Source organism: Hemiscyllium ocellatum, chromosome 35 (assembly GCF_020745735.1).
Source record: "Hemiscyllium ocellatum isolate sHemOce1 chromosome 35, sHemOce1.pat.X.cur, whole genome shotgun sequence".
NCBI classification, from domain to species: Eukaryota; Metazoa; Chordata; class Chondrichthyes; order Orectolobiformes; family Hemiscylliidae; genus Hemiscyllium; species Hemiscyllium ocellatum.
The window spans coordinates 4,845,511-4,865,183 of record NC_083435.1 but is presented as its reverse complement, the minus strand read 5'-3'; the positions used below and the strand labels follow the sequence as shown (position 1 = coordinate 4,865,183).

The following is a 19,673-nucleotide window of genomic DNA, read 5'->3' as shown; positions in this document are numbered from 1 at the left end:
ATCTGTAACCCTGCATTTCCCATGGCTAACTCACCAAGCCTGTGCATTCCCAGGACATTATGGATAATTTAGCATGGCCAATCCGTCTAACCTGCACATCTCTGGACGGTGGAAGGGAACCAAAGAACCTCAAGGAAGCCCACGCAGACACGGGGAGAATGTGTGTGTGTGTGAAGTTTGCACAGTTGCCCAAGGGTGGAATTGAACTAGGTCTGACCTGGCTGTGCCTCCAAACCTACAGCAATGTAACTGCCCTGGGAAAGCCATTCAGCTTAACATAGGGATGGGCAACATATGCTAGTGATGACGACATCCCACGAAAGAAGGAAGGAAAAAACAAATGACTGCTTGGACTTCTACATTCAAGCTTGGTCAATGTAGCGTTCCCTCAAAGTGTAACCCTTTGAACCTTGGCATTATTCTGGCAAGCAGGGATGGGTGAGCTAAGCAAATTATAAACAAATACAGGCAAACCTGGACAGTGACTGATGAAATGTGCTCAATAGTGTTGTCTTGCGACACCTACCTACCCTCACCAGGTGCGATGGTGATCAGGAGTGGGAATTTTGGGAAGGCAGATTATTATCTGAATAGTGGCAGTTTAGGAAAAGGTGAGGTGCAACGAGACCCGGATGTCGTGGCGGGACAGTCGCTGAGGGTTGGCTGCAGGTGAGGAAAGCTAATGGCATACAGGCCTTGACAGGGAGAGGATTTGAGTATATGAGTGGGATTGACTTGCTGCAAGACTGACATATGAAAAATCACTGGATCAACTGGGCTTGTACTCACTGGAATGTAGAAGATTGAGGGGGGAAGCTCATAGAAATATATAAAATCCTGAGGGGACTGGACAGGCTAGATGCGGGAAGTTGGGAAAGTCCAGAACTAGGGGTCACACTTTTATATTAAGGGAAAGCCATTCAGGACTGAGATAAGAAAGAATTTTTTTCACTCAGAGTTGTGAACCTGTGGAATTCTCTCCCACAGAAAGTTGTTAGGGCCAGTTTGTTCGATATCTTCAAGAGGAAGCCTGATGTGGCCTTTGCGGTGAAAGGGATTATGGGACATGGAGAGAAAGTGAGCGTGTGATACTGAGATTGTAAGATCAGCCATGATCATGTTGAATGGTGGTGCAGGCTCGAAGGACTGAATGGCCTACCTCTGCATCTAGTTTCTACATTTCTTTGTCTATTAGCTGTGTTTGCATCATGAGGCACCAGCCATCCAACTCCAATGCTGCAGTAAAAGGGCACAGGCCAGAGACTGAACCTGCATGGCCTCTGTAGCTCAGCTGGGTGCTGCTGATATAATATTTTTTTAAAAATTCATTGTTCAATTGAACCTCTAATCCCCACGGTTAAAAAAAACTGATTGTATGCTCGACCCAGTGGAGTCTGAAGCTGCCCAGCTTCCAAAGAAGGGCCCTTCCTGATACCTTTCTGCTGCTCTCACTCTCCTGGATGGTGAGAATATCATTCAGGGATCTCAGCCGTATGTTCATGAGTTCTGCTGTCACTTTCAGGGCCTCTCGTTCCTTTTCCAGATGCTGTTGAACCAAAAGGATATAGGGTTAAAATCCTGCACCACATTAACCACAGCAGACTCCCTCCCTAACAGGACTGCGGGTGTCCTTACACCACAGGCACTACAGCAGTTCAATGTGGCAGCACAGCCCCACCCTCTCGAGGGCGATCAGAGATGGCCAACACATGCTGGCCTCTCCAGTGATGCCCACATCCTGTCACAGGGTCAATGAAAACTCAGCAAGGCTGCTCTCCACCATCACAGGTGGCCAACAAATCCCAACAATGCACACATTCCCAACAGAATGGAAAGTTGGCAGCTTGGAACCATCTGCTCATGATTCGGTTGCGATGAGTTTCCGGACCCAGAAGGTCTGTACAAGCAGTGGTCAATGCTGCTCGACCTTCAAAGGCTCATTTCTGACCCAATCAATGTCTTTGTTGAAGGTGACTGAAGCCTTGCCTGATTTCTAACCCAGCACCAGCCCTCACTAACCTGGACCTTGTTATTGAGCTGCACCTTCTCCTGCCGGGACTCCTCGATCTGCTTCTCATCAGGAACCAGTTGTCCAATGTAGGTGCGAAGCTGAGTGATCACGGAATTTTGGGATTCCAATTCGAGCTTTGTTTTCCTGGAATGGTGAAAGGAAAAGGGACTGCAATTTACAGCACCTTTCACAGCCTGAACAAACTCCTGATTGTTTCAGTCCGTTTCTGTGCTCTCAGCAACAAACCATTTATTCACTTGTTGTCATAATGATGCACTCTGTTCTTATAAAGGCCAACTCAGCGCAGTGAGGCCTTTAGGTAATAAGCTAAGTGATCAGTGGATCTGTTTCTGTAGTGTTGGCTGAGGGAGGAATGTTGGCCAGGACATGGACAACTACCCAGATGTTCTTCAACCATCCTCAAAGATCCTTTCAATCCACCAAAACAAGTGTAGTAGGGTTAGATCTGATCAGAACAGTGATACTGTCAAAGCACAGCACTCCCTTAGAACTAATCTGGTGTAGCCAGTCTGGGTTACCTGCTCAAATCTCAGACTGGCTTGCTAGAAGTCTGGCCTGGAGCTGAAAGCTGTGTCCTTATGGGCCTGAGGGGAGACAGAGTGAGCTCAGCCAGACTGAGCTGAGGCAGACCGATACAGCTTACCGTAAATCTTCCTGCAAGGTGCCCCGTTCCTGAGTGACCGCCTCCAACTTCTCTCTGAAGTGTGCCGCCTCCCTCTGTCCCTTCTCGCGGCTCTGCCTCAGCTCCTCCTCCAATTCTGACACCCTATCCTTCAGAGCGGCGCAATTTTTGTCGCGAGATTCGGCCAGCTGCAGGATCTGCTGGGACAAGATGCAAACCGATGTAATTTACTGTTGAGAAAGGCCTGCATTAACCTGCCCGATCAGAAAGACCATAAAAACTTCCTCCCGGCAGCTTCTGAAGTTTCCTTAAACAATTCCTGGTTTTCAATTGTTCCATTCGATCCAAGAGTCCATTTCACATGAACGCAAAAAAAATAGGAAAAGGACCAGATCAGGCTGCTCCACCATTCAATATGATCATAGCTGAGTCTGAGCTTCAATGTCACTTTCGTGAGCACTCCCCATACCCCTCGACTCCCTGAGACACCAAAAATGAGTTCATCCCAGCCTTAAACATATTCAGTGATGGAACATCTAGAATCCTCTGTGAAAGAGAATTCCAAAGAGTTACAACCTGCTGAGTGCAGACCAGCAAATGCACAAAATAGGGCCAGAAGTAGGCCAGGAGAAAGTGAGGACTGCAGATGCTGGAGATCAGAGCTGAAAATGTGTTGCTGGAAAAGCGCAGCTGGTCAGGCAGCATCCAAGGAGCAGGAGAAGAAGGGCTCATGCCCGAAACGTCGATTCTCCTGCTCCTTGGATGCTGCCTGACCTGCTGCGCTTTTCCAGCAACACATTTTCAGCCCAGAAGTAGGCCATTCAGCCCCTCAAATCTGCTCTGCCATTCGATAAATCTAAAGTTTGTGTTTCAAGTTCCACACGCCATCCATCCCTGGGTAACTTCTGAATCCGCTGCATAGCAAGCATCTATCCACCTCTACTAGTCCTGATGAATCAGTGTCTCACGAAGCACAGATATATTCTATCTCTCAGAATTATCTGAAATAACTTTCCCACTACCGAGGTTAGACTGACTAGTTTATAATTTCCTCTTCCATCCCTTCTTCCTTTGTTTAGACACTCACAGTCCATCAGTCCTCTGGCACCTCACCTGTAGGCAGAGAGGATTTGAAAATTGCTGCCAAGGCCCTGATCTCTCCAGCCTTACCTCAACAGCCTGGGATACAGTTCATCTGGGCCTGCAGGTTTATCGAAGCTTAAAGCTGGTAAACCCTCTAGACCTGCTCTTTGTTATTTTGTCATATTTCGCAAGGCTCCACCCTGCTGTTTATACTTGTGTCATTATTTGGAAGAATTGTGAGGGACAAAATATATCTGCACTTGGAGAGACACAGTTTCATCAGAGATTTGTTAAGGAAAGGCCTTGTTTGACAAATTTGATCAATTTTTTGAGGAAGTGACTAGGAATATTGATGAAGAGGTAATGCATTCGATGTGTTTTATAGCAAGGCTTGTGATAAGGTGACTCCTAGTAGATTGATCAAGAAATTGGATCAAGGGCAAAGTGATATTCGGGATCCAAAACTGGTTAGTAGGAAGGAAGCAGAGGGTGAAGGTAAAGGGATGTTCTGTGAGTGGGGTACTGCATGGGTCAGTCCTGGGCCCTTGCTCTTTGCTTTCTATGTTAATGACTTGGATTTAAATACAGGAGTATCTTGAAGAAGTTTGTAGATGACATAAAAATTGTTAGGGTGGTAAATAATGAGGATGACAGCCATACACTGCCAAAGGACGTGAGAGGACTGGTCAGCTGTGCCGAGCAGTTGGAAAAAGGAATTCCACCTGGAAAAGTGTGAGGTGCCACTCTTGGAGAAGGTGAACAATAGATTACTCTAAATAGTCAGAAAATAATGAGGATCAAAAGGATCTTGGTGAATATCTCCACAGATCCCAAAAGGTGGTGGGGGAAGAACAGTTGGCTCAGGAGAATACTTGCCTTTATCAGCTGAGGCACAGAATACTAGAGCGAAAAGGTTATGATAGAGCTGTATAAAACACTGGTTAGTCCAAAACTGGGATACGGTGTGCACTTCCCATTATAGGAAAGGCGTGAGTGCACTGCAGCGGGTGCTGAGGAGACACACTGGGATGCTGCCTAGGCTGGAGGGGTGTGAAGTATTAGGAAAGATTGGATAGGCTGGGATTATTTTCCTTGAATGAGAGGGAACCTAACGGAGGTGCATAAGATGAAGTGGGACGTAGCCAGGCTGGGAAAGAAGGCACTTGTTCATTAGTAGAGGGGTCAACAACTGGGATCATAGATTTAAGATAAGAGATAGAAGGTTGAGAGGAGAGTTGTGGAGAATTTTATTTCGCTCAGAGGGTGGTGGGATCCTGGAAGCCATTGCCTGACAGGGCGATTGAGTCAGAAAATCTTGTTAAGACTCAAGTAATAATTGAACTTTCACCTACATTGCAATACATTTCCAGGACTGTTGTGAAACTTGAAAGGGTTCAGAAAAGATCTACAAGGATGTTGCCAGGGTTGGAGGATTTGAGCTACAGGGAGAGGCTGAACAGGCTGGGGCTGTTTTCCCTGGAGCGTCGGAGGCTGAGGGGTGACCTTATAGAGGTTTTCAAAATTATGAGGGACATGGTTAGGGTAAATAGGCAAAATCTTTTCCCTGGAGTCGGGGAGTCCAGAACTAGAGGGCATAGGTTTAGGGTGAGAGGGGAAAGATATAAAAGAAACCTAAGGGGCAACTTTTTCACACAGAGGGTGGTACGGGTATGGAATGAGCTGCCAGAGGAAATGGTGGAGGCTGGTACAATTGCAACATTTAAGAGGCATTTGGATGGGTATATGAATAGGAAGTGTTTGGAGGGATATGGGCCGGGTGCTGGCAGGTGGGACTAGAATGGGTTGGGATATCTGGTCGGCATGGGCGGGTTGGACCGAAGGGTCTGTTTCCATGCTGTATATCTCTATGACTATGAACAAAAAGCTGGAAAATAGGATTTGCTGCATCAGATTGGGCTGAATGGCTTCCTTCATAGAGATGTACAGCATGGAAACAGACCCTTCAGTCCAACCCCTGTAAAAAAGACATTCCCTAATTTTAAAACACTATTCCCTGGTTCCGGACTCAACCACAAGAGGAAACATCTTTTCCACATCCACCTGGTCAAGATCATTCAGAATATTATAAACTTCAATCAGGTCACCCGCTCACTCCTCCAAACTCCAGTGGAAACAAGTCTAACCTGGTCAGCCTCCTCTCAACCATTCCAGATATCATTCCAGATATCAACCTAGTCAACCTCCTCTCAACCATCTCCAACATGTTCACACCCGTGAGTGAAGTCATTGTTCCTCACCTGAGTCCTGAACGATTGGTGCCAAATCCTGAGACTATGTCCTCCATGTTTCAGAGTTCCTGAGCAGTGGAAACCATAAGTATCTACTCTATCTTGGGATTTTTCTTTGTATTCAAAGGGCCCCCAGATATCAGTCCATCTTCACGTTTGACTGGTTTGAGTCTGAGTGCCCTTGACCTTATTATCCAATTAACTCTAAGTTACCAAAGCAGTTTTATCACTCTCTTCTTACTTTACCATCTTTGATACAGTCCCCATCGTTTATAACGGGAGTGTTGGTGTAAATGGGATTTCTCCACCTTTCAATGTTAAAAACAGGAAGCCTCATTCACTGTCTCCTTTAATCCAGGTTCCATCACTTTGAGAAGATGTGAACAGCTCAGTAAAACTGTTTGAATACGTGACCTCCAGTGAAAGCAGCAGATTCTTTTAAAACTCAGAAGACGTTATTGAAATAAATAGTGTGCTTAACATGCTATAAACTGCAGCTTTGTTAATTGAGTAATGTAGAATGGAAAGCATGCATGGTGGGGACGAGTGCTTCATCTAAGCATCTAAAAGTGTCAAGGGCTCCTTCAGTATCTCATTGGGAGAGTCAGCTCGGATTACATGCTCAGGCTGAAAAGTGTGGTGCTGGAAAAGCACAGCAGGCCAGGCAGCATCCGAGGAGCAGGAGAATCGACATTTCGGGCATAAGCCCTTCTTCAGGAATGAGGCTGGTGTGCCAAGCGGGCTTAGATAAAAAGTGGGAATGTGGTGGAGGGGCGCTGGGAATATGATAGGTGGAAGGAGGTGAGGGTGAGTGTGATAGGCCAGAGTGGGGGTGAGGGCAGAGAGGTCGGGAAGAAGATTGCAGGTCAAGGGAGCGGTGCTGAATCCAGGGGTTGGGACTGAGATAAGGTGGGGGGAGGGCAAATGAGGAAACTGGAGAAATCTACATTCATCCCGTGTGGTTGGAGGGTTCCTAGGCGGAAGATGAGGTGCTCTTCCTCCATGAATCGTGTGGCCAGGGTCTGGCAATGGAAGAGGTCAAGGACCTGCATGCCCTTGGCGGAGTGGAAGGGGGAGTTAAAGTGTTCAGCTACGGGCCGGTTGGGTTGGTTGGTCCGGGTGTCCCAGAGGTGTTCCCTGAAACGTTCCGCAAGTAGGCGGCCTGTCTCCCCAATGTAGAGGAGACCACATCGGGTGCAGCGGAGACAGTAAATGATGTGTGTGGAGGTGCAGGTGAATTTGCGACGGATATGGAAGGATCCTTTGGGGCATTGGAGGGAGGTGAGGGGGGAGGTGTGGGCGCAAGTTTTGCACTTCTTGCTGGGAGTGGAGGTTGGGTTGGTGGGGGGTGGTAGTCCTGACGAGGGAGTTGCAGAGGGAGTGGTCTCTCCGGAACGCTGATAGGGGTGGGGAGGGAAATATATCCCTGGAGGTGGGGTCTGTTTGGAGGTGGTGGAAATGACGGAGGATGATGATATGATGTATCCGGAGGTTGGTGGGGTGGAAGGTGAGGACCAGTGGGGTTCTGTTCCGGTGGTGATTGGAGGGGCGGGGTTCAAGGGCGGAGGAGCGGGAAGTGGAGCAGATGTAGTGGAGAGTATCGTCGACCACGTTGGAGGGGAAATTGTGGTCTTTGAAGAAGGAGGCCATTTGGGCTGTTCGGTAGTGGAACTGGTCCTCCTGGGAACAGATGCAGCGGAGGCGAAGGAATTGGGAATATGGGTTGGCGTTTTTACAGGGGGCAGGGTGGGAGGAGGCGTAATCTAGGTAGCTGTGGGAGTCGGTCGGTTTGTAGTAAATGTCTATGTTGAGTTGGTCGCCCGAGATAGAAATGGAGAGGTCTAGGAAGGGGAGGGAGGAATCTGAGACGGACCAGGTAAATTTGAGGTCGGGGTGGAAGGTGTTAGTAAAGTGGATGAACTGTTCAACCTCCTCATGGGAGCACGAGGCAGCGTCGATACAGTCATCAATGTAGCGGAGGAAAAGGTGGGGGGTGGTGCCAGTGTAGCTGCAGAAGATAGACTGTTCCACATATCCGACAAAGAGGCAGGCATAGCTGGGGCCCATGCGGGTGCCCATGGCTACTCCTTTGGTTTGGAGGAAGTGGGAGGATTGGAAGATGAAGTTGTTAAGAGTGAGGACTAGTTCAGTCAGTCGAAGGAGGGTGTCAGTGGAAGGGTATTGGTTGGGTCGGTGGGAGAGGAAGAAGCAGAGGGCTTGGAGGCCTTTGTGATGGCGGACGGAAATGTATAGGGACTGAGTGTCCATGGTGAAGATAAGGCGTTGGGGGCCGGGGAAGAGAAAATCATGGAGGAGGTGGAGGGCGTGGGTGGTGTCCCGAATGTAGGTGGGGAGTTCTTGGACGAAGGGGGACAGGACCGTGTCGAGGTATGTAGAGATGAGTTCGGTGGGGCAGGAACAGGCTGAGACAATGGGTCGGCCGGGGCAGTCAGGTTGTGGATTTTGGGCAGGAGGTAGAAACGGGCGGTGCGGGGTTGTGGGACAATGAGGTTGGAGGCGGTGGATGGGAGATTCCCTGAGGTGATGAGGTTATGGATGGTCTGGGAGATGATGGTTTGGTGATGGGAGGTGGGGTCATAGTCAAGGGGGCAGTAGGAGGAGGTGTCCGCGAGTTGGCGTCTAGCTTCAGCGGTGTAAAGATCGGTGCGCCAAACTACCACCGCGCCTCCCTTGTCTGCCGGTTTGATGGTGAGGTTGGGGTTGGAGCGGAGGGAGTGGAGGGCTGCGCGTTGATACATGCTCAGGCCTCATGACTTGAGAATGAAGGACATTCCCCTTGAGTCAGGATGAACATATTATTGCCATCCTGCAAACTTGCCTTCAGCCCTTCTCATTAACAAACAGCTTCAATACAGAGAGAGGAAACACGAGAGTGGCACCTTGAAGTCCCCACTACTCTGCAGCGAAAGGAATTAAAGCACAGAATGGTGTGCAGGGTGTTCTAGCGAGGTGGGTAAAGAACTGGTTGAGCAACAGGAGACAGACAGCAGTAGTTGAAGGGAGTTTCTCGAAATGGAGAAAGGTGACCAGTGGTGTTCCACAGGGATCAGTGCTGGGGCCACTGTTGTTTATAATACACATAAATGATCTGGAAGAGGGCACTGTTGGTATGATCAGCAAGTTTGCAGATGACACGAAGATTTGTGGAGTAGCAGAAAGCATAAGGGAATGTCAGAGAATACAGGAGGATATAGATAGACTGGAGAGTTGGGTGGAAAAGTGGCAGATAGTTTTCAATCCAGACAAATGTGAGGTGATGCATTTAGGCAAGTCTAATTCTAGAGTGAATTATACAATGAATGGAATGGCCTTGGGAAAAGTTGATGGGCAGAGAGATCTGGGAGTGCAGGTCCATTGTACCCTGAAGGTTGCTGCACAGGTGGATAGAGTGGTCAAAAAGGCATTTGGTATGCTTGCCTTCATTGGACGGGGTATTGAGTATAAGAGCTGGCAAGTCATGTTAACATTGTACAAGACATTGGTTCGGCCACATTTAGAATACTGCATACAGTTCTGGTCGCCACATTACCCAAAGGATGTGGACGCTTTGGAGGGGGTGTAGAGGTTTACAAGGATGTTGTCTGGCATGGAAGGTGCTAGCTATGAAGAAAGGTTGAGTAGGTTGGGTTTATTTTCATTAGAAAAAAGGAGGTTGAGGGGGCACCTGATTGAGGTTTACAAAATCATGAAGGGTGGATAGAGACAAGCTTTTTCCCAGGGTGAAGGATTCAATAACGAGAGGTCACACTTTTAAGGTGAGAGGTGGAAAGTTAAGGGGGATACACAGGGCAAATACTTTACACAGAAGGTGGTGGGCGTTTGGTATGCGTTGCCAGCAGAGGTGGTAGAGACAGGTACAGTAGATTCATTTCAGATGTGTCTGGACAGATACATGAGATGGGGAGCAAAGGGATACAGATGCTTGGGAATTGACTGACAGGTTTAGACAGTACATTTGGATTGGCTCAGGCTTGGAGTGCGGAAGGGCATGTTCCTGGGCTGTAAATTTTCTTTGTTCTTTGTTCTATTCCACCCAGCCAGACAATACCTCTGCCATGCGTTGATACTGAGCATCCTGCAGCCTGGCGATCTGTAACTGGTTGTCCTCAGACTTTGCTGCAGCTTGCTTGACCAGCTCCTCTTCCAGAGCAGACACCTCGTGACGATAGCGCTCCCTCAGCTCTTTCAACTCACTCCTCAGCTGCTCTGCCTCCTCACTCGAAGCAGCCTGGGCCTGCACCAGTTGGGTTTCCAGGCGCTGGATTTCCAGCTGGTGCTGGCTCTGTACCCCGTCCGTCTCGGCCTGGCACTGCAACTGGAGCTGACTAGCCTCCCGCCTCTGCTCCCGCAGCTCTGCCCGCATCTCCCCCAGCTGCTCGGTTAGCTGTGTCACCAGGCTCTCCTTCTCTCTGATCACTGTAGCCTGCTGCTCCACCGTGCTCCTCAGCAGCCGTGCCTCCCCGGTCAAGCGGTGGATTTCCCGGATCTGCTCAGTAATGATCTCCGCCTGCTCAGTCGCTTCCCTGGGCCATTTGTGGGCCCTCTCCTGATCCAAGGACCTGTGCAGATTTGGAACAAAAAAGACTCACACTAACTCAAGAGGCTACAGATGCTGAGAATTGGAACCAAAAGTAAAGAAGACGAGGTATGCTCAACAGGTCAGGCAGTATCTGCGGAAGGAACAAGTGCCAGCTAACTCTTTGTTGATGCTCCCTGTCCCTGCTATTTACTTCCTGTGTTTTCTATTTGTTCGAGGAGAAGATATGAGTGTCTCCCTCCCACGCCATACAGAGTCACAGTGATGTACAGCACGGAAACAGACCCTTCAGTCCAACTCGTCCATGCCAACCTGATATCCCAATCCAATCTAATCCCAACTGCCAGCACCCGGCCCATATCTCTCTAAACCCTCTCTATTCATATATCCACCCAGAGGCCTTTTAAATGTTGCAGTTGTACTAGCCTCCACCACTTCCTCTGGCAGCTCATTTCTGCATGAAAAAGTTGCCCCTTAGGTCTCTTTTATATCTTTCCCCTCTCACTCTAAACCTACGCCTTCTAGTTCTGGACTCCCCCACCAAAGTGAAAAGACTTGTCTATTTATCCTATCCATGTCCCTCATAATTTTGTAAACCTCTACAAGGTCACCCCTCAGCTTCTGATGTTCCGGGGAAAACAGCCCCAGCCTGTTCAGCCTCTCCCTGTAGCTCAGATCCTCCAACCCTGGCAACATCCTTGTAAATCTTTTCTGAACCCTTTCAAGTTTCACAACATCTTTCCGATAGGAAGGAGACCAGAATTGCACGTAATATTCCAACAGTGGCCTAACCAATGTCCTGTACAGCCGCAACATGACCTCCCAACTCCTGTACTCAATACTCTGACCACACAACTTCCCAGCACTATCCTTGATTGGCCCTCATCTTTCTTTTGTCATTCTTATATTTCTGATATACCTATACAAAGCTTTCAGGTTTTCCTTGATCCGATCTCCAAATGACTTCTCATGTCCCCTCCTGGCTCTTCTTAACTCTCTCTCTCTATAGGTTTTTCCTATCTAACCTAAAACTCTCAAGCACCCTAACAGAGCCTTCACATCTCATCCTCGCACTGTGTAGAATGCTGTTGAGGCATAATCTCAGTTTGAGACTCAGAGCAGTAAAGAACCGAGGATAGCTGTGGAAACGGAGAATAACGATCAACAACCAAAAAAAAGTAGGGAATAGACAAGACAGCCAACAGCGATTTAGATTTGATTTTCTTTTACATAGCCACATGTTATGTGCAGTTTTGGGCCCTACATCCTAGGAAGGATGTACTGGGTCTGGAGCGTGTTCAGAGGAGGTTCATGGGAATGGTTCCAGGAATGAAAAGCTTTACATATGATAACTCTGTTGGAGGGAGTTCAGGAAAATGGGGGGGAGCTATTTGAAACATATAGAATACTGAATGGTTTGGGTAAAATAGATGTTGGGAAGATGTTTCTATTGGTAGGACAGACTCGGAGTAAAGTCTTAGAGTAAAGGGAAGACCTTTAAGAATGGTGATAAGGAGAAACTTCTTCAGCCAGAGAGTGGGGAATCTATGGAATTCATTGCCACAGATGGCTGTGAAGGCTAGGTCATTGAATATATTCAAGACTCATAAGAGATAGATAGGTTCTTGAGTATCAAGGGGATCAAGGGCTAAAGGGAGAATGGGATTGAGAAACTTTTCATCCGTGACTGAACGACAGAGCAGACTTGATGGGCTGAATGGCCTAATTTCTTATGTCTTATGGTCTTCTGGCATGCAGAGATGGAGCTAGCAGGCAATCTTGCTTCATGTGCTGGGTGTGTGTGGGTGAGATGGGGGAAATTAGTTGTTCTTACACTTTTGTGTCATCACATGTAGCTCATTCACAGGCTGCCTTTTATCCACCCAGTCCACCTGCTCGAAAAGGCTGATTTCTGACAGAGATCACACTGGGCAGGCCTACAGATCTATGAGACAGTAACAAATGAGGATCCCTACTCCTGTCTGCTTTATGGAAAATGCCTACAGATTTCTGAAGCATGAATAAACGGAGCAAACTTACTGATCTCTTAAGTACAGACACTTGGGGCTGGCAGTCCTACAGATCTCTGAGACATGGACAGAAAGGGGAATCCTGTAGATCTCTTATGGATATGTGGGTAAGATCAATGGATCTCCCAAATTGGGATATACAGGACATTTTATAAACATTGAAAGATGTGGCTATATCAGAGAGAACATCAGCCAGTGCAGAAAGACTGGACACCCATTCTCCAGACAAACACTTTACCTAGCTCTGCTGCAGACTTTATCCATTTCACCCCCTGCGCGCCCTCTGGGCATGTCTCTGTTGGGTGCACTCTGTAGCTCTCGCAGGCGTTCATTTTCTTGCCGCAGTTCCAGGATGTCCTTGGTAGCCTTGGACAGAGCAGCCCAGGGGTCTGTGTCCACTGCTGGTGGGCCGGGGCACCGAACCTCAAAGTGTGACGGGGGGATCAGACCTTCCGCTTCTGTCAATAAAGAAACAGCTCCGTTAATATTCCCAGCAACGGACTGATGGACGTTTCTAAATCCTGCACTCCGTTCCAGCTTAATTAACCTCAAGAAAAGTAATTTATTGACTGAAACATGCAAGTAACTGTACATAAATATACTTTATTCTTTCAGATTTGTAGGGCTGTTGTGAAACTTTCTCATGGAAGTTTGATGGTGTTAACACCTTGTTTGACAGGTACCTTAATCTCTGAGATAAAAATGCAGGCCCAGTGTTTCAAGCCTCTCTCCATACTGGCACATCCTGGTCAACCACCTAGGAATCCAGCATCTCTATTGTCACAATCTCTGTTGAAAAGTTTGAAACTTACTCACAGAGTTATAACTTTGTTCTTACGAACTACATGGTCATAACCATTTTCTGTTGCCAATTTTCTATTATGTAGTCATCTATTAGCAATGTTCTCTGTCCTGTATGAGTACAGGGTATCTATACATCCATATTCAGAAATGTGTCTGTACAATGTATGCATTTCTCAGCCATTTACACACATTTATGAAATACATACTTCAAAGTTCCATAGGACCACCTGACATATCTAGAGCTCAGCTGTATCGAGTTGAGATTTAAAATCAGATTTCCAGAATCTTATTGAATAGCAGAACAGGCTTGAAGGGCCGAATGGCCTATGCTTGCTCCGTGTTTGAATTTGAATAAAAGAAACTCACACATCTATACCTAGGGATCCATATATCTGTTGAACATATTTATACCTCAGCTATTGAATGGACTGTCCTATTATCTGTAACTTAGGTATCTACATTTCTGCATCATTTATCTATATCAGTGACAGCAATAAGACTGTCTCATTTGGAAGTGCTTCAAGTATGAATACCTCTACCAACATACCAATACAATAGATATCTAAATGTCAACTCTGTATGTTTACATTTATACCCTCCATTTTCTTCCTAGGCAGTCACTCAGGCTGAACTGATTTTCACTCACTTGTTTTCTAGAGAACAATACATTTATGAGACTTTGTAGTTCAAGTTGTGGATCAGGTTGTAAATTTGCTAGATGAGCTGTTAGACTTGTTCTCAGATGTTTCTGCACGATGCTAGGTAGCATCATCAGTGATCCTCTGGTGAACCATTGGGGTTCTGTCCTGTTTGCTAGTTATCTGTCTCAGTTTGGTGTGGTCGGTGATATCATTTCCAGTTCTGTTTCTGAGAGGTTGGTAAACGGGGTCCAAATCGATATGTTTGTTAATGGAGTTCCGGTTTGAATGCCAGGCCTCCAGGAATTTCCGTGTGTGTCTTTGTTTAGCCTGTCCCAGGATGGCTGTATTGTCCCAGTCAAAGTGGTGTCCCTCTTCGGGCCCCATGTGGTTTGGATTTGGACCCCATTTACCAACCTCTCAGAAACAGACCTGGAAATGTTATCACCCATCACAACAAACCAAGACAGATAAATAGCAAGCAGGACAGAACTCCAATGCTTCACTAGAGGCTCACTGATAATGTTACCAAGCATGGTGATGAAACATTTGAGAACAAACCCACTAGCTAAGCAAACAAACTTACAATCTGAACAATAGATGTATCCCTAAATCTCCAGAACCTATGGATGGCTCTCACATCTTGGAGCGTCAATAGATTGATCCAATACCCCCCAGGACCTATAGATTTATCTTCATATCCCATGGATTTGTAGATTCATTCCCATTTCGCAGGGATCTATAGATCACTCCAAGCCACAAGGACCAATAGACTTATCCCTACTTCCCAGGGACTTATAGATTTATCCCCATTTCCCAGGGATCTATACATTTATTTCCATTTCCCAGGGAACTTATAGATTTATCTCCATATCCCAGGGAACTATAGATCACTCCAAACCACAAGGACCAATAGACTTATCCCTACTTCCCAGGGACCTATAGATTTATCCCCATTTCCCAGGGATCTATACATTTATTTCCATTTCCCAGGGAACTTATAGATTTATCTCCATATCCCAGGGATCTATAGATCACTCCAAACCACAAGGACCAATAGACTTATCTCTACTTCCCAGGGACCTATAGATTGATCCCCATTTCCCAGGAATCTATACACTTATTTCCATTTCCCAGGGAACCTATAGATTTATCTCCATATCCCAAGGATCTATAGATCACTCCAAACCACAAGGACCTATAGACTCATCCCTACTTCCCAGTGAGGATTTACCTTCACACCTCGGGATCTCCGGATTTATCTCTGTATCTTGGAGATCCATTGAATTCTGTCATTTCCCAGGATCTATGGACACCTCAATATTCCTGGAATATGCAGCAATGTCCATATCGCAAGGATCTACAATCCCAGGGATCTATTGATCTCTCCCCCAAGGATCTACTCGTGTGCAATGTGGAGGTGAGGGCTCCCACGTCATTCTCATTTGCATCCGTGAACAGTGTTTTTGTTTTGTTATTTTTATATTTTAATTTTCTGTTACCGTGGTGTCTGCGGCTGAAAGCTGCCGGTGGCTCCAGTCCCGGCTCGAGCTGCCGCCGGCTCCTCGCCGACATGGCGCCACCAACCGTCAAACTGCGGTGTCCCGGGAACAGCCGTCCGCCGGAAACGGGTTACTGACACCGCCTGCCACCCAGCGGTGCCGCAGGGACAGTCGTCCGTGGGAAACAGATTCCCCTCTACCTCCAACTTCATTAATCCATCTCACCCACAAAAATCGGCCATCAACAAAACAAAATTTCACCCATATGGGTTTCATAATGTGGTGATTGGAACCAAGTGGATCTTCGAGGAGAAAGTGAGGACTGCAGATGCTGGAGAATCCTGAAGAAGGGCTTATGCCCGAAACATCGAATCTCCTGTTCCTTGGATGCTGCCTGACCTGCTGCACTTTTCCAGCAACACATTTTTAACCAAGTGGATCTTAATGACTATGAGATCCTTGTTTACCTGGGTCAATCATCTTGGATGCTGCCTGAACTGCTGTGCTCTTCCAGCACCACTAATCCAGAATCAGGGAGCCCAGGTTGACAGGAGATTCAGAGTCTCCTATCTTCCAGGACTGACTACAAGTTGGCTGGTCAAAGCCTGTGTACTAGATCAGTGGTGCTGGAAGAGCACAGCAGTTCAGGCAGCATCCAAGATGATTGACCCAGGTAAACAAGGATCTCATAGTCATTAAGATCCACTTGGTTGAAAATGTGGGCGGCACGGTGGCACAGTGGTTAGCACTGCTGCCTCACAGCGTCTGAGACTTGGGTTCAATTCCCAACTCAGGTGACTGACTGTGTGGAGTTTGCACATTCTCCCTGTGTCTGCGTGGGTTTCCTCCGGGTGCTCCGGTTTCCTCCCACAGTCCAAAGATGTGCGGGTCAGGTGAATTGGCCATGCTAAATTGTCCGTAGTGTTAGGTAAGGGGTAAATGTAGGGGTATGGGTGGGTTGCGCTTCGGCGGGTCGGTGTGGACTTGTTGGGCCGAAGGGCCTGTTTCCACACTGTAAGTAATCTAATCTAATCTAATCAAAGTGCAGTGAAGTCGACGTTTTGGGCAAAAGCCCTTCATCAGGAATAAAGGTAGTGAGCCTGAAGTGTGGAGAGATCAGCTAGAGGAGGGTGGGGGTGGGGAGAAAGTAGCATAGAGTAAGAGCTTCAGGGCAGAGGAAATGACCTGGGAGTTGCAGTGGGAGAGGGACTCCCTGAGATTCTTGTAGAGAGAGGAGGAAATCTTCTTCAAGGCAGGCATCCTTGCAAGAGGATTCCCAGTAGGGTTAGAGTGTAAATAAAAGGTGACTTGGTGATGAGATACTGGTCTCTATGCAGTTATTTTGCACAGCTAATTACATACTTTGTGTTTGTTTTTCAGAAGAAACCTCTGTTGTAAAGTAGGGTGCAGAGAATTGTTAGATCCCCAACAGCAGATTTTTGTACTCTCCCACCAATTACAATGTGGTAATGAACAGATCTCTGGGGTAGAGAAAGGACCAAGCTGGACATAATCAGCATCAGGTCACTTCTGTGGATAAACAGAGTTCAGTATGATCACCTTCCATCAGAATCCAAATTGAAATTTTGTACCTCTTGTCCCATCTTCACACCTACCTCTGAACCTGCTGAGTTTTCCAGTATGGTTTACTTTTTATTTCAGCATCCATGTGTTACTGTTTATCAAAGAATCGATAGTGCCCAAAGCATGAAGGAAAACCCTTCTGCTTTTCTTAGTAAGATGGGGAATATTAAATCATCTGGAGCAGTCAGATGGAGCATCAGTTTTAAAATCTTATCTGAAAGGTAGCTCTCTGAACATTGCAGTTAAATGTCAGCCTTGTTTTTATTTTTTGTATGTACTCAACATCTGGAGTGGGACTAAAACCCAGAGCCTAGTGGTTCAGAGGCAAGTATACTCTCAGGTCCGCGTGCTCTCTCCAATGACACATGGGTGAACATAACCATGGAGGGGAAACTATCAGTTAACTGCAGTTAATTGAGTTGAAATTGCATTACGGAACAATGATGTGACTCTATTAGATGAACACATATTGCCTAGAACAATAGCCTGTGTCTCTGAATTACTCATGCAGTGACACACTACCACTGAGTTTCTCCAGCACTTATTGCTTTCATTTCAGACCTTTCAGCATCTGCAGTGTCGCGCTTTTATGGTTGGGGGAGGGGGGAGGTATAGATGGGTCCAGCATTCAAAATCTACTACAGCTGTAGATGGTGAAAACACTGTCATTGAGTAGCAAATACCCAGCTGACAGGGGCAAGGTTTGTCTCTCTGTTTCAAAATGGTTGTCAGGATAGGTTAGAAAACTGATAGGGGATGGAGTACAGTGGTAAGTGGGCAGAAGAGTTCAGTTTCTCATCCTTCACTTCCTCAACCTTTGAATTCAGACACCCACAATACACAGTGTGGATGCCTTGAACACATTGGGTTCAGAGACGCTTGAATAAATGTTTTCATCATATTCATGTTTAGTAAATTGGGTACACTGGAGTTTAGAAGAATGAAAAATGATCCTATTCAAACAGGTAAGATTCTTTGTGGACTTGACACGGTAGATGTGCAAAGATTGTTTCTCCTTGTTGGAAAGTCCCCAACCTGAGGGCATAATCTCAGACTAAGGGGAACTCATCAGTTGGGAAAGCCATGAAGTGGAATTTCTTATCTCCGAAGGGAGTGAATCTGTGGAATTATTTTTACAGTAAGGCTCACTAATTTCATTCCAGGCTGAGATAGATTTATAATCATTGGAGAATTCAAGGGTTATGGGGAAAATACAGGAAATGGATGGGGTTTATTAGATCAAACATGATCTCAGCGAATAATGGAGTGGATTTGCTGGGCAAAATGGCCCAATTCTGCTCTAACGTCTTATAGTCTTGCAGACCCAGAATGATTGTTGGCCTTGGTTTGTGACAGTCTGCACTTCCTGGGCCATTGCTTCAACCCAACCTCATACAAAGAGATTCCAGAAGCAAATTTTTGCAAACCCTTAAATAAAAAGGGGGAGCAGGTCAGGTAGCATCAATGCAGAGAGAAAGAGAAAGGAAAGCAGTTAATGTTTCAAGTTATAGAACTACATCAAAATATTGCCCACAGTCAGGTAAACTCAGTCAGATTGCACAGAATGACTACCAACAATAAAATCACAGTAATATCACTCACAATAAGATTAGCACAGTGAGATCACACAGTCAGATTAACAACAGTAAAATCACAGTAATATCCTTCACAGTAACATCTCCCACAGTAACATCCCCCACAGTGATTCCCATATGAACCTTGTATGCAATTCTGGTCTCTTTCCTACTGGAAGGATGTTGTGAAACTTGAAAGGGTTCAGAAAAGATTTACAAGGATATTGCCAGGGTTGGAGGATTTGAGCTATAGGGAGATTAGATTAGATTAGACTTACAGTGTGGAAACAGGCCCTTCGGCCCAACAAGTCCACACCGACCCGCCGAAGCGAAACCCACCCATACCCCTACATTACCCCTTACCTAACACTACGGGCAATTTAGCATGGCCAATTCACCTGACCCGCACATCTTTGGACTGTGGGAGAGTTTGAATGGGCTGGGGCTGTTTTCCCTGGAGCATCGGAGACTATAAACCTTATAGAGGTTTATAAAATCATGAGGGACATGGATTGGGTAGATACATAAAGTATTTTCCCTGGGGTGGCGGAGTCCAGAATTAGAGGGCATAGGTTTAGGGTGAGAGGGGTGAGAGGGAAGTTTACATATAAACTTTTTCACGCAGAGGGAGGTGCGTGTGTGGAATGGGCTGCCAGAGGAAGTAGTGGAGGCTGGTACAATTGCAACATTTAAAAGGCATCTGGGTGGGTATATGAATAGGAAGGGTTTGGAGGGGATACGGGTCGGTGTTGGCAGGTGGAACTAGATTGGGTTGGGATATCTGGTCGGCATGGACGGGTTGGACCGAAGGGTCTGTCTCTGCGTTGTACATCTCTACGACTCTCCTGTATTCCTCCTATCTGACAGCTCTGCCTGGCACCATGCGCCCACGGGTGGGCGGAAGCCAGCATCAAAGATGGCGGCACGGCCAATCAATTGGCATCACTTCCCAGTGCGCAGGCCTAATTAGCGGAGCTACCGGTGAAGGTGAGGAAGA

At 46.8% G+C, this 19,673-nt stretch overlaps 1 protein-coding gene across 1 annotated transcript in view; it reads right to left on the bottom strand.

Moving 5' to 3' along the window:
• cchcr1 (coiled-coil alpha-helical rod protein 1) overlaps positions 1–15,610 on the bottom strand; it is a 31,237-nt gene extending 15,627 nt beyond the window's left edge. Inside the window, exons 1-6 of the mRNA XM_060850623.1 lie at positions 15,519–15,610; positions 12,813–13,032; positions 10,056–10,566; positions 2,676–2,851; positions 2,020–2,155; positions 1,436–1,546 (exon numbers count right to left, since the gene is read on the bottom strand). Coding sequence (XP_060706606.1) covers positions 1,436–1,546; positions 2,020–2,155; positions 2,676–2,851; positions 10,056–10,566; positions 12,813–13,032; positions 15,519–15,591 — 1,227 coding nt within the window. The 5' untranslated portion in view covers positions 15,592–15,610. The remainder of the gene's footprint in view (positions 1–1,435; positions 1,547–2,019; positions 2,156–2,675; positions 2,852–10,055; positions 10,567–12,812; positions 13,033–15,518) is intronic.
• Positions 15,611–19,673: the final 4,063 nt, after the last annotated feature.